We start from the raw sequence: 15,757 nt of genomic DNA, 5'->3' as shown, positions 1-15,757 counted from the left end.
TCAGTTGGGCTGACTTGATACTCATGACAACTTCAAGACATTGGTAATATAGATTTTATTATTTATTTATTTATGCATAAATAAGAAAATTAAGGTTCAGAGTGATTTAATGATTTAGCTTCTTTTCATAATCAACTGGGAAAGGTTTAGAAGATACTGATGCAAAATCATTTAAATCTGTAATATATAATGCATATTTGTTATTTATTAAGAATCAGAAATTTAGACATAAATATGAAAGAAATATTAGGGACCATCAGATTTAACACTTTCATTAGTAGATAGAAATGTGGGCATGGAGTCAGAAAGATCTGAGTTCAAATGTAGCCTCAGAAATTTACTAGCTATATAACCCTGGCCAAGTTTTTTAATCTTGGTTTGCCTCAGTTTTCTCAATTGTAAAAAGGAAATAATAATAGCACCTACTTTGCAGGATCAAAAGAAATAATAATTGTAAAATTCTTAGTATAGGGCTAGCACCTAGTGGGTGCTATAGAACTGCTTATTCCCTTCTCTTTCTTCCCTGTCTTATTAAGAATCTGAGGCCTGGGGAGGATAAATGGAAAACCCTTGTTCACACAGGGAGTAAGTGGCAGGTCTGGAGTACTAACCCATATGTTTTATCTTCAAGCCCAACCATCTTTCTGCTTTATGATTCTGCATCCCAAGTAAAAGCATCACAGATTTAGAGCTGGAAGGGATTTCTCAACTTCCTCATTTTAAAAATGACAAAACTAAAACCTAGATAATGAAAATGATTTACTCACAGTCACATAGATAGGAAGTGACAGAGGCTAAGTTTCAGACCAAATCTTTGAACTCCAAAAGCAGTGGTCATTTCATAGGACCATATCATATCTCAAAATGACTTGGTTGTAGCTAACTATATTGACTAGGTATGACATTCTAGAAAGAGAACAATTCAGCTTCCTGCAAGAAAGATTAAATTGATTTTAGGAGAAAAAAATAGACAAACATTTATGATCATAGAGCAAGAGAAGAAGTCAGGCCCAGTGCAGTGACAAAAGCACTGACTTTGCAAACAGCAATACCTGGCTCTGCATAGTGAACTTAGTCAAATCATTTAATCTCTCTGAGCCTATTTCCTTATCTGTAAAATAAAAAAGGAATATGGTCATTGAAATCCCATTCAACTCTGAATTCTCTAATGTGACTGAATCATTTATATCTCAGAAGCCCCAAGTCTCCATCTAGCACAGGTTGGCATGACCTTCTTTAGCTTTAAGCATAAACTCTGTTGTTTTGTGATGTAGGGCAATAATAATATATTTAGAAGATGAAAGACCTAAAGGAAAGCTAGGTGTATGTGTGTGTGTTTTTAAAATAACTAGACTATTATACTGAGAAGTAAAATAATAACAGCTTAAAATCTCTTCTACGTGACAATTTAAGTCCTATAAAAAGGCAGAAAGCTGCTAAAAATAAACTCCTTTTTTTGCATACATTTCAACAATCCAACTTAAATGACTGTAAAAATGAAATTCTGAGGAGGTGATGAGAGGATTTGATGGTTGATGAAGCTTTAAAAGTCTCCTGTGAGCACTTGTTGGAAGATAATTAAAAACTTTCAGTTGACACATGTAGCCAGTCATACAAAATTTCCTTTTAACTTTATGAGAGAATTCAAACTAGAATGTTTCCTGGACTCAGTGAAGAAGGCATCTAAGGGTATTTCTGTGACACAACTGGGTTTCCTGAAATAAAAGATTCAACCTGAAGTAACAATTGGTGTTGGAAATAGTTATGAAAGATATAATAGTAATATAAGCCATTTACTTACTGGATTTTTTTAAAATGTTTTCATAGATTTTTTTAAATAAAAAAAAATAGGAGGGAATTCAAAATCAATGACCTGCAAAAAATTTGCACAGAGAAAACTAGCTAAAAGGAAATATGGTTAAGCAAATATGTAAATATATAATACATGTATATATATTATATACATACATACGTTTGTATACACAGAGAAAAATATATATGTACATGTGTATGGATACACATATATTAGTGTTAGTGTGCTCACATTTGTTGCTGTCATTTAATTGTTTATAGTCATGCCTGATTCTTCTTGACCCCCTAAGAATGACCCCATTCTTAGCAAAGAAGTCGTTTGCCATTTCCTTCTCTATCTCCTTTTATAGACGAAGAAACTGAGGCAAACAAGATTAAGTTATTTTCACAGAGTCATACATAGCAAGTGTCTGAAGTAAGATTTGAACTCAGATCTTCCTGATTCCCCTTTTGGCACTGTATTCACTGTACCACTTAACATCCTATATCTTCTCTCTCTCTCTCTCTCTCTCTCTCTCTCCCTCCTCCCCCCAATATACAAACTTGCAGATTTTTGAAAATACAGCTACTGTTTGGGAATACCAGGGAAATATGCAAAATTATGTTTACAAAAGTGGTGTTAGCATGTAAAGCATGAACACATTCCCTAACTGTAAAGAAGGATCAGATAAATTCACTTTTAAGCCAAAGGAAGAAGGTGCTTCATAAGAAGCACTTATGAAGTTTATTAAGTGCTTTCTAAATATCATCTCATTTGATCCTCATAGCAATTTTAGGAAGGGCCATCTTTGTTTTACAGTGGACTTGTCTAGAGTCATCTAGATTAGTAAATTTTTGAATCAAACTCAAGACACTGTCTGGATAACCCTAAACAAGTCACTTATCCTATGTTTCCCTCAATTAACTTCTGTTTCCTCATCTGTAAAAGGAGATAAATAATGGGATCTATCTTTGAGGGTAAAGCACTTAACATAAGTACTTGGATCATAGTAGATACTAATAAATGCTGTATTCTCTCTGCTTCTCAAAGCAGTGTTTCCTAACCCTATTTTTAATTGAAATATTATAACATACACACTACATGAGAATTAAGTAGTAACTAATCAAACCAGTGATATCATAACAATTTCAGTCTTAAAATTCATTAGTGATATGTTATTAATAAATGTAATTTAAAATTGTTGTTGATTTTATCATGTTGGGGAATTTCTGGTATGGAAACTAGTTGCAGATTGCCATTCCTTCTATAATCTATAACTTTAGAAAGTTACCAAGGAATGTTCTAATTAAAAAAAAAAAATGAGATTTATAATCCTCATGATCATTTAAAGGCTTTGTTCATGAGGGTGATGGATTTAAAACAGGGAAGATACAGGATAGAATTCCAATTTAATCTCTCACTAAGTGGATGACCTTTGACAAGTCATTATGCTCCTCTGATCCAATGTTTTCATTTTTTAAAAAAAATGGATAATGACTACCTATTTAATATGATTATTGTAATTATCAAATGAGATAATGCAGATAAAATAGTTTTGAAAATCTTTGATAATAGCTGACAATCATATAGCACTTTAAGGCCTACAGAGTATTGTGTTATTTGATCATTACAATAGCCCCTTAAGAGCTATTCCCTATTTTGCCCATTAGGAAAATTATGTCAGAGAAGAGCTTTGATAGGGTGGCACTCCTTCTAAGTGTTTGAAGCAGAATTCAAACCTAAGTGCTCTTGAAACTGAATCCAGTTCCATGTTCACTTTGCTATATTACCTTAAATTTTTATATAGAAGTAAGTTGTTATTATTTATATATGTATATATAAAAATACTATTGTGCTCCATAAAAGAAAATTAAATGTGAAATATTTAGGTTTAAAGTGATGAATTTAGCACTAGATAATTAGAGAACCAGATAGAAATAGTAGAGATATCTAATTGATACAATAGATAGACTATTGGACCTTAATTAAGTAAGGAAGATCTGTATTCAGTTCTGGCTTCTTACTAGCAAGAACCTAGCAAGTGAGTAAAATGACCATAGGCAAGTCATTTATCTTTTGCCTGCTTCAATTTCTTCATCTGTAAAATAGGAATAATAGTAAAACTAACCTGCCAAAGTTGTTGTGATGATTAGATGATATTTGTAAAGCATTTTTCAAGCATTCAAATTCTATTTAAATACTAATTAGTAATACTACTAGTAGCCTTTCACTATTTCATCTCTCTTTTCTTCTTTCCCATTTTTTCACTGACCAGGGAGTGAATCTTTACAAAGTGATGGAAGCTGGGAACTTTATTTGTAGAGCTATAAATAAGACAACAAATTCAAAAGTAGCACAGGCCTCCTTCAGTGTTTGACATGAATGAAGTTGGGTTATGAAATTTGGAAGCTCTCTCTCCTACAAAGATATCATCTGAAAAACATTACTGTCAATTTATTTGGAAATGTGAAATGATGGACAGAAGTGGAAGTGGGCTTTTAAATAGAAGATTGTTGACTCAAAGCATAGCATGGATACCAGGTAAATAAAAAGACTTATGGATAAATAATAAATACAATTCAGTGTATAAATATATTATTACTTGGAGAATGTTATATATTGCTGTAACAAAAATAACTTTTAAAATTCACTTAAAATTGACTGCAGATTTCCCCAATATTGAATACTTGGTTAATACTTAATCAAGTTGGTTCAACACAGAGTACATATTTTCAGTAGTTTATGAGATTCCACATAGTGTGTGGCCCTGATATTATGTATTTTGCTCCTGATCTCAACTTTCTATTTGCCAAGTCAGTTAAGTTATGAACGAGGAGCCAAATCTCAATATGACCCTAAGTAATTTTAGCAATAAGACTTTTGTATTTCAACTATAGTTAACATCTGTTAACTATTTGAATGACTTTATCTTGTTCCAAGAGGCTGTGGTCGATGGCAACATGCCATATCCTGGGAACACATTAGGACCTCCCATATTTGTTACATACATTCAGTTCACCATGCTTCTCTTTTCATCAGTTACAGTACAAACCAATGGGCTCTTACTCAACAATAAAGAAATTGGAAGTGGGGTTTTCATCCCATTTACTTCATACCACAAAAGAAAATGATTCTGGCTTTACTTTTAGCACATCCTATTTTCACATCTTTTTTCCAATTCCATATTGCCATTGTAACTCTAATTATACTTGCAATGTTATTAAAGATAGTTCTCAATGCATAGACAATCTTATTATTTGTCATCCTATAGTTAAGTTAAACCACATACACTCAGGTTATCTATTTAAAAAAAAATATTGTGCTCAATGTTGAACTTGATGAAATTCTTGGTTATTGTAAACTCCAGACGACAAATTATCACATAGAAAATCCTTACTGAAATGGCCCAGGCCAATGCATCAATGATGGGCAATGAAAAATATTGTGTTAAGAATAACCTTTCAGTTATTTATGCAAATCATGTGTAGAAAATGTAAAACTTTATTCTGAAATATCAGTTATTTATTTAGACTTCTCCAATAATACCTGATACTATTAACTTTTAAATAAATTGAATATTGGTTCAAATATGAAAATGAACATTGTGGATTTTATCTTAATATTCATCAATTCTCTTATATATAAATATATGTATGTTTATATATATATATTTACATATATATAGAACATCAAGGCAAGGAAGGGAAGTACTGATTGTAATTAAGGTAAATTTAATAACAATAATACAAATAATAAATCTCGAAAGTGAAGCATGCTGAAAGTTGGAAAAGCAAAATGGCTATCAGAAAAAACGGTAAATTCACCTGGTAATAGAACAGTACTAAAGGAGGTAGACACTTTTACCCCAAACTGTTTTATCACTCAAAATGGTAAGCCCAGTCTTCACAGAAATATTATTGAGTGATGTTAAGGATGTTTTCTTTCCCATTTCCCTATCCCCTGAATATATAACTATGCATTTCCTTCACAATTATTTAACTCTTAAATCAAAATAAAGCTTTGGTATTCATCAGGAAATACTGATGTCACATGAGCCTCTGGATTAACAGGAAAGAATGTACTAGGCTCTTACTCAACAATAAAGAAATTGGAGGTGGGATTTTCATCCCATTTACTTCATACCACAGAAGAGAATGTTTCTGGCTTTACTTTTAGCACATTCTATTTTCACATTTTTCCCCCTAGTTCCAATTCCAGAGAAGGAAAACATTTCCTGAGATTTTGGACTCTAAGAAACTTGGGTTCCATCTCAACATCCCATGGTGGTTAACATAAAGTACTTATGCAATGTTTTCAGAAATAAATTTAACAGTAAAATACATCAAGTCCAAATCTTTCAATATGTAGAGGAGAAAAGAGATATCCAGAGATGTTGAGGGGCCTAGGACTTAAATTCAGGTTATCTATGTCTTTTCCCTCTATAATTTATTGCCTCTCTTTGAAATTCTGGTCTTCTCTATCACCAGTAGAGTCTGCTGAGTTCCCTGCATTGTCTGTTGGTCTGAAACACAGAGCACTACTCTGATGCACAAAACATTTGATATTATTACTAACATATTTAGCATTTATACAGCAAGTTTAGAGTTTACACTGAGTGGGTGTGACCTCAGTCAAACTGAGACCTGATGAAGACTTAGATCTTCCTTAAAAAGGCCTGTATCTCTCTTTTCATGCAGTTGTCTTGATCTATATCTGGCCACTAGACCCAGGTGATTCTGGAGAGAAAAGAGAAGCAGGTGAACTTACTCAGCCCTGCCTCATTTTAAATCCAGTTCACTTTGTCATGACATCATCTCTCTGATATCATGGTCCTCTTTGAAAATGAAGGACAAACAACAGAGTGTACAAAGATATTTTGTTTTATCCTTACAATAACCCTAGGAGACAGATACTATTATTATTATTATTATTCTCTTTATATAATTGAGGAAAATAATATTGTTGAAGTATAAGAGTTGAAGTGACTTATCCAAGGTCATACAGCTTGTAAGTATATGAAGTAAAATTTTCCAGACTATATGTAAGAATTCTATCTACAGTACCATTAAAAAAAAAAATTTGTAAAATATTTTAATTGATACCCATAAAATCTCTAGCTTAAAAAACAAAGCTTTTTACCGTCTTAATCACAAAACTGAATAAATAGAATAAACCACCGAGAGTCCTTTGGTCTTACTGCTATGTATTCTATTTGCAACATCTTGAACAAGTATCACTCTAACCTTTACTCAGAGAGCTTACCCTTCTGGCCAAATCATGTATCCATTTTGACCTTATTTTGTTATGGGGTATGAGATGTCTATACTGAGTTTCTGCTATATTACTTTCCAATTTTCCCAGCAATCTCTGTCAAAGAGTAAGTTCTTATTTCAGAAGCTGGAGTTTGGGGGTTTAGAAAACACTAGGCTGCTATAGGCCTTGATTATTGTGTCATAAATATTTAATTTATTCCACTGATCCACCACTCTATTTCTTAGCCAGTACCAAATGGTTTTGATGACTGCTGCTTTATAATATAGTTTTAAGTTTGGTACTGCTAAGCTACCATCGTTTGTATTTTTTTTTTAATTAATTCCCTTGATATTCCCTTGATATTCTTGACTTTTTGTTCTGCCGGATGAATTTTGTTTTTATTTTTTCAAGTTTTATAAAATAATGTTTGAGCAGTTTGATTTTTATGGTAGTGAACAATTTGCCTAATTTAGGTAAATTGCCATTTGTATTATATTATTAGCTCAGCCTACCCATGAATAATTGATATTTTTCCAATTGTTTAGTTCTAATTTTATTTGTGTAAGAAGTGTTTTGTAATTGTATTCATGTCGTTCTTGGGTTTGTCTTGGCAGGTAGACCCGCCAAGTATTTTATTTTGCTTTCAGTAATTTTTAAATGGAATTTCTCTTTCTATCTCTTGTTGATGGGCCTTGTCAATAATATATAGAAATGTTGATGATTTTTGTGGGTTTATTTTATATCCTGTAATTTTGCTAAAGCTGTGACTTGTTTTCAGTAGGTTTTTTGATGATTTTCTAGAATTCTCTATCATTTGCAAAGAGTGTTAATTTTATTTCCTCGTTGACTATTCTAATTACTTTAATTTTTTTTTCTTTTCTTATTGTGAAAGTCAACATTTTTAGTAAAATATTGAATAATAATGGTGGTAATGGGCATCTTGTTTCACCCTTGATGTTACTGGGAACTCATCCAGCTTCTCTCCATTACAAATAATGCTTCCTGTAGGTTTTAGATAGATATTGCTTATTATTTTAAGGAATGCTTTCTTTATCCCTATGCTCTCTAGTGTTTTTAATAGGAATGAATGCTGTATTTTATCAGAAGCTTTTTCTGCATCTATTGAGATTATCACATGATTTCTGTTGGTTTTGTTGTTGATATGGTCAATGATGGTAATAGTTTGTGGGGCACCTTGGGGGTGCTGATGCCATACCCAACAATCCTGGTCACCCCCATTACCCGCAGAGTTCCCTAGTCTAACTAGGAAGTTGTCTCTCCACTGGCAAGGGCTCAGAGAGTAAGACCAGGAAAGCTGGAGAGAATTAGTAGAGTCCTCATGATGAGGAAGGAAGGAGATTATAGTGACAGACACAGTTTCACCCTTCCTTTTCCAGAGCTTTTTCAGGATTCTTGCAGAAAAGAAACTTCAGATCCTCTATGGGTTCACAGGAATATTCTGAGATATCTGAAGGAGAGGTAACAGAAGCAGCATTTTTAATCCTAGAATATAAATCCAGCTGGAGGACTCTTCCAGTTTGACGGATGTTGGAGTAGTCAGAATGATCGTGTATGAGCCTTTCCACTTTACACCTAAAGGGTCAGACCCCTGAGGCTTCCAGATTTTTAACTATACCATGTCCCCAGGATTTACGGGGTGGCAGTCAGAGTATGAGCATCTGTAGGTTTAGGAAGATGCTCTGTTGCATTTTCAGAAAGGGCCTTCTGGACTGCACCAAGCAAACTGGGTGATCAGATGCTGTTCTAGATCTACAAGAATGTCAGTGGTTAAGAAGGGTCTCCCATGCAGAAGTTTAAAGGGGCTCAGCTTAATGTTCTCCTGAGATACAATTCAGACTCTAAGAAGTCAAAATGGGAGGTTCTTCATCCAATCCTCTCTATTCTCTAAACTTAGCTTAGTGAGGACTCGCTTGAGGGTGTGGTTCATTTTCTCCACCTTCCCTGAGGCATGAGGATGCCAGGAGAGTAGAGATGGTAAGTGATTTTAAGTGCTTTGGCTACTGCTTGGGTAACCAGAGAGGTAAAGGCCAGCCCATTATCTCTCTGTAAGGAGCTAGGCAGGCCAAAACCAGGTATGATCTCTTTTAGCAAGCATTTTGATACCTCCTGAGCTTTTTGAGTCCTGGAAGGAAAAGCTTCTACCCAGTTAGTAAAGGTGTCAACAAAGACCAGAAGCAATTTGGAACCTCTACAAGGAGGCATATATATAAAGTCTATTTGCCAATCTTCCCCTGGTTATCATGTTCTCCTTCTCTGAACAGGTTTCAGGAGAGGGAGAGGTTTAACAGCCCCCTCAGGATTTACTTGGGCATAAATTGGGCAGGCCTGGCAGACGTGCTTGATTGTTTCTCCCAGTTTGTGAACAGTCAAAATGCATTTCATCAGAGATTGGAGAGCTCCTGGCTATAGGAAGGGGCATAAGAATCAGGGATCTGGGGGATTAAAGGTGCCATGGTCAGGCGTAAATGGGCAACAGCTTTAGCAGCTGAATCTGTAACCCTATTTCCCTTGGCCTGAAGTGAATCGCTCTTCTGGGGATGTTTACAAAATAGGACTGAAACCTCCCTGGGTTCCTGGACAGCTTGTAGTAGCTGTAGAATTTCTCCTACATGTTTAATGGGAAAATTCTTTGATGTCGACTCCTCTCTCTCCATATATCCCCGTGAGCATACAAAATATGAAAAGCATATTTGGAGTCAGTATAGATGTTCTCTCATTCCCTTCCCCAGTTCCAAAGCTCTCGTTAGGGCAATGAGTTCAGTCTTCTGGGCAGAAGTCTGAGGAGGCAGTGGCTTAGCTTCTAGGATGCCATGGAGAGTCACCACAGAATAATCTGCCTTTCCCCATTTTCAAGAAAGCTCAACTCGTCTGTAAACCACTCCCTATTTGGATTCTCAAGGGGAATTTCCCTTAAGTCAGGTCAGCTGGAGTAGACAGATTCTAGAGCTTCCTCAAAATTATGAATAATCTCTCACAATTGGGTGGTTTCAGGGAGCAGGGTGTCAGGTTTAAAGGCATTGCATACTCAAAGAGTTAGATCAGGGATATCTAGCAGGAAAGTCTGTTACCTAGTAAGCCACTGATGCCCTTTGACTCCTAAAACCTCTAATGGTTGTTCCGAGGTTAATTTTGAGGCCTCTTCAATTAAAAGATCAGTGGCAGTCACTGTTCTAAGGCAGAAAGGCCATCCCAGGGAAAGTGAGTTCAGTTTCTTTATGAAGTAAGTGATGGATCTGGGGTCAGGTCTCAGAACCTGAGTTAGGACCCCCAGGGCCTGACCTCACCTTTTATCAACATACAGAGTGAAAGGATTTTCTAAATTAGGGAGGGCCAAGGCAGGGGTGGAGGTGAGAGTGGCCTTCAGGGTTTTAAAACCTTCAGGGCCTGATCAGGCCCGCATTCAAGGGGAAGATTATCAGGGCCTTGAATAGAATCAGAGAGAGGTTTAGCAATAATCCCAAAATTAGGAATCTAGATTCTGCAGAAACCAGCCATGCCCAGGAAAGTGCATAGCTACTTCTTTGAGGCAGGACCTGGAAGGCCTAAAATGGTCTGTTTTCTCTCTTTGGTTAGAGAGTGAGAAGTAGGGATAAGTTTGTGACCCAAATACTTGACAGACTAGCAGGCAATGTGGGCTTTGGATAAGGAGACCCTGTAACCCCTCAAGGCTAGAAAATTTAGGGTTTTCATGGCTACATTTAGGGACTCCTCTCTGGTGCAAATTAAAATATCATCGGCATAAGGGATGTTAAGCAGCTCCAGTTCCCTTAAGAAGTAAACAACTCCTCTGGGATCACACAGGGAGTGGCCCTGCCTGTTCAGGATTTCAGATCAAGATAAGATTGTCATTAAGCAACTCCAAAGGTTTGTGCTCAAGAAATATCTCAATCCTGGAGATGTTTGGGAGCAGCACAAAAAGACCATTTGGAGATCTGAGAAGAGAAAATTAGGCCCCAAATTTCACCATTAAATCACACCCTAATAAGGGAGCAGGTCAGGAAGTAATAATAAGAAAGGATGTGTAAATAATAGGTCACCAAGTTGGCAAAGCAGAGGGAAAGTCTCAAAACAGTTCTTAAGTTTCCCTTCAATTCCCATTATTCTATAGGGGGAAGGTCAAGTGGGACCAAAGTGCTGGAGCAGAACCTAAAGAGAGGCCCCCATATCAAAAAGAAATTCAATGGCCTTTTCTACCACATCCAAAGTAACCCTGGGTTCAGCAGTAGTGATGGAGTAAGAGGGGCAGGGGCTGGCTTGAACCCTGGCCTGTCACTCCTGGTCCTGAGAAGACCAGAAGGCAGTCCTTCTTCCAGTGCCCTTCCTTGTTGCATTCAGAGCAAGGGTCGGGGGATGTGTGGTGATTTCTAAGGGCAGTTGCATGCCCAGTGACCCTGCCCATTACACCTAAAGCAGGAACCCTTGTGTTTTCCAGAAATAGCAGCAGCCAAGATGTGGGACTATTTATTTCTTGCTCTGCCCCTGTGGTCTTCCTACACTGCTGCAGCTCTATTGTTAAAGACTCTAAAAGCTGTTTCTAACAGCTGGGCCATGGGAGTTTGGAGGCCCAAGGCTAAGTCTGCAGCTTCCTCCATATATCTGGGGCACATTGGTTAATAAAATACATGCTGAGGTCAGTGACCCACTCTGAAGAAGTAGGGCCCAGACTAGAGTATTTCCTTAGAGCCTCTACAAAGTAGCCCTGAAAGAGGGCAGGATTTTTCCTTAGCTCCTTGGGTGATCTCCCTAAGTTTGTCATAATTAACCTGCTTCTTCATTCTCCTCTTCTTGCCTTCAGTGAGGCAGGTTAAGAGGTGGTCCCTTTTCTCTCTATCACTACTACCCTCTTGGTAGTCCCACCCGGGGTCTGAGACAGGCACAACAATAGCCCCTGGGAGGTATCTACTAGAGGAGGATAAGAAAGCCATGTCCTCCCCAAACTTTTGGGGATTCCCAGATTCTTTTTTTCTCCTCTATGGTACAACAGGAGGAAATGATGAGAACATCTTCCTAGGAGAGATCTAATTGGAAGACAGTGGCATTAAACCCCTCAATATACTTTGTGGGGTCCTCAGAGTACTGGCCCAGTCTTTCCTTAATTTGGGAAACATCTGACATTGAGAAGGGCACTTGTACCCTGAGTGTCCTTCCCTGAGAGTCTGCTACTTCCCTCAAAGGACAGTTTAGAAGGGATGGCTGGATCAGGGTCCTGAGTAGAAGATGTGGCTGAATCAGACTCCTGAGGAGGAGAAAAGGGAGTCCCATTCCCTGTAGGAGAAGGACTGAGGTGTGGGGGATGGGCAGCTTCAGAATCTGGTTCAGGAGGTGAGAGGAATGGGGTATTATGGGAACCCAAGTTTCTGTTTTAAAGGAGGTAGTTTTGGCAAGAATTTGCAGGCCTTTTGATAAGGACTGCAATGGGGAGCAGAAGAAGGATCTTGTGCCCCCCATGGAGTGAAAAGAATGGGGTCATCTAGTAGGTCATTATTTACCTTCAATTCCCCTGCAGTAAATCTTATCAGCAGCATTCTGCAGTGCTGTCTTAATTTAGGATCTTGAGATAAGGCCATAAAGACTTGAACATAAGGAACTTCAGTCCACTTGCAAAACAAATCAAGCTGCTGGATGGGGCTATAGTTAATTGAGCCATTAATGGGCCATTTTTCCTGGTTATGCAAGATATGTTGAGGTCAGGCAGCATTGCAAAAATAAATGAGCTTTTGAGTCTTGAGAACTTCCAAGCTGAATTTGTCTGTTTTTTAAGAGACAGCCTAAAGGCGAATTAGAGGAAGTGAGCTGTCCCATTTTGCCACAAGCCTGAAATTTTTCAATTCTATAGCTCTTCCTTCTCTTTAGGTGTTTCTACAGAGAGAGAGAGAGAAATATGACAAAAACTTTCCCTAATTAAGGGGAATTTTTGTCAAGGCACAGGAATTCTAGTCTAGGCATCCCCAGACAGAGAATTCTGATGGTATGGAGCCTCAGACAATCCAAATTTTCTGGGGAGTTTGAGCCATCCTAGCTATAGAAGAGATCACCAGCAAAAAGCCAGGATCTTGGGGATCTCCTTACTGGACCACCAAATGATGAGGTGCGGGAATAGGGGGAGAGATCCCCTCTGGTTGGAGACACAGGTCTAATGAGAAAGAATTCGCAAACTTGAAATCTGTGTGGCAAAAGGGGTTTTTATTGTTCACTAGGAAGGAAGCTTTCTTAGCAGGCAAAACTCCTGATTAGGAATTTGGCTAAAATGGGTTAACAGACCCCTGGTTATATGGGTAAATCTTGGCCTGGGGCTGGGAGCTGTCTGGGCTGATCAATAGAGGATTATAGAGGACCGCAGATATTCGGGAACTCTGAGAAAAGTATACTTGAAGCAAAGATACTTACATCAGGGTGTTAACTCAGTGTGATTAATGAGATGATGGTTATCTAGTTCACATATACTTAGTATGGTGATATAATGGTTCTACAATCAGCACATGCTCAGTGTGCTGTAGTGATATAATTGTACTAAGGTATATAAGAATTGAGAGTACTTGAAATAAACAGACTTGAGAGAGACTCAAGTGTGTGTGTGTGTGTGTGTGTGCTTGAGCTCGAGCTCAGACTCCAGACTCCAGAGAAAGCTAGCCTGGACAGCACATTTTGGCGTCCAAATGTGGGGCACTGAAAGAAGCACATTATATTTTGAGGCTCAGGATGTAAGAACCTACACTCAGCAGTTCGACTGATGCAATCGTGAATTCAGTGAAGATGTCCCTGTGACCCGGAAATAGGGTGAGTACAAAAATAGACAATTAGGAAACTTTGGTAAGGGTTAAACTAGTCACTTTTGTTTTTCAGCTGATATGGGATAAATACAAAGAAAAGAGCCTTCCCCACACCAAGAGAAGTGTGTAGCAAGCATAGCTAGGTTAATAAAGAAAGAAAATTTGTTAGTAACTTGGAAGCAGATCATTGGACCCTTAAAAATATTACATCTCCTTGGTTCTCTAAGGAAGAAAAATTAGAGCAGATATGTGGAAACTAGTGGGAGAGCAATGAATTGAATATTATGAAGCTAAGGGTCCTGATTCAATTCCTGAGGAAACATTTTATATATATATATATATATATATATATATATATATATATACACACACACACGTATGTATGTATGTATATATGTATGTCATAATACAGTTGGCTTTAAGGAATCCCAGAAGTTTTAAAATAAGGAAAAATTTTAAGGTGGAGAGCCAGACAAGGAAGTGTGAGGAGAAAGAACAGGAGGGGCATAGTACTGACAAAGCAGCTGAAAAGCATGAAGAATTGGACAAGAAAGGAGTTAAGTACAGTGCTGATTAGCTTAAGGAGTGTGATACTTCTTAGAAGGTACCCTTAGGGCATTTCCCATCTCCTGATCCTCCCCGCTCAATTTTGCCTTTGTGGGTGGAGGGAGGAAGAGGAAGGAGGGGCAATGACACCATCAGCACCACTCATGCAATAGCTTTGTCCACCCCCATGGCACTGTTACAAAAGGCATTAATTAAAGCTCCAAATGAAGAATAGGATATATCTGATTTGAAAATAGAAGCAATCCTGTGATTGAAGAGTTTGACTCTTCAGGTCAAGAAAGAAGAAGATACACTCCTTTTAATCTGGAAATTATCAAAGATCTGAAAAAGGCTTGCATTTTTTATGGGTCTACATCATCGTATGTTAAAATGGTATTAGAGAATTTGGCTTATGAAATTTTAACCCCTAGTGACTAGAAATCAATAGCAAAGACATGTTTAGAACCTAAACAAAACTTGTGGCTTTCTGAGTATAGTGAACTCTGTAGAATACAAGCTGAACGAAATAGGCAACCTGGAGTTAGTATACCACTCTAGCAGGTTTAGGTCTTTATGCAGACACTTAGATCAGATTAATTACCCTATAGTAGCATATGAACTAATTGCTTCTGCTCCTATAAAAGCAAGGGACACTCTCCCAGGAAGGCAAGATAGAGGGGAAGCCTTCACAAAAATAGTGCAAAGTCCAAAGGACAGCTGTCATATGAACTATTGGTGAAAATATAGCAACAGAAATTATGATAAGACAACTTGCTAAAGAAAATGCTAATGAGGATTGTAAAAGAATTATACTTAGCCTACACAAGGATGCTCTTTTAGAGGAGATCATAAGTCGCTGTGCCACAGTGGGCACAAATACCTTTTATACCCAGGGGAACATGGGAAGACAGGGTCCCTTTTGGCAAGGGACTTCCAAAGAGACTCATCAATGCTTTCAATGTGGTAAAGTAGGGCATCTGAAAGATCAATAAAGTGAAAAAAACATGAGAGAACAAGATCCAAAAGTCCATGGCCAAAATGCAACAAAGGCTTCCATTGGGCATCAGAATGTAGATTGATTCAGGGAAATGGGAAGCGGGGCTTGGCTTCAGGACCCCAGGTAAAAAACATTTGGGGCATAATATCAGCCAATGTTACACCCAGAGAGTCTTTAGAAGTTCAGTACTCCAACATAATCAATCAGCGAGAAGCAACCTGATGGAAAAAGGGATTTAAATTAGGGAGATTAGAGTTGTATGCAGCAGGGACTACTGAGATATCTCCTGGAGAGGTGAAATCTCTCCCTGCTGGCAAGATTCTGACCTCCACACACAGTAGGCTTGACCATTTCATCTCCTGAGAGTGCTTACAAAAC

The 15,757-nt window shown here is 37.5% G+C and overlaps 1 protein-coding gene across 1 annotated transcript in view; it reads left to right on the top strand.

Annotated features, from left to right (window-relative positions):
• The window catches only part of HMGCLL1 (3-hydroxymethyl-3-methylglutaryl-CoA lyase like 1), a 245,224-nt gene extending 239,836 nt beyond the window's left edge, over positions 1–5,388 (top strand). Inside the window, exon 9 of the mRNA XM_051997181.1 lies at positions 4,068–5,388. Coding sequence (XP_051853141.1) covers positions 4,068–4,169 — 102 coding nt within the window. The 3' untranslated portion in view covers positions 4,170–5,388. The remainder of the gene's footprint in view (positions 1–4,067) is intronic.
• Positions 5,389–15,757: the final 10,369 nt, after the last annotated feature.

Source organism: Antechinus flavipes, chromosome 4 (assembly GCF_016432865.1).
Source record: "Antechinus flavipes isolate AdamAnt ecotype Samford, QLD, Australia chromosome 4, AdamAnt_v2, whole genome shotgun sequence".
Lineage (NCBI taxonomy): Eukaryota > Metazoa > Chordata > Mammalia > Dasyuromorphia > Dasyuridae > Antechinus > Antechinus flavipes.
The sequence above is the reverse complement of the archived record's forward strand: the minus strand, read 5'-3'. Positions and strand labels throughout refer to the sequence as shown.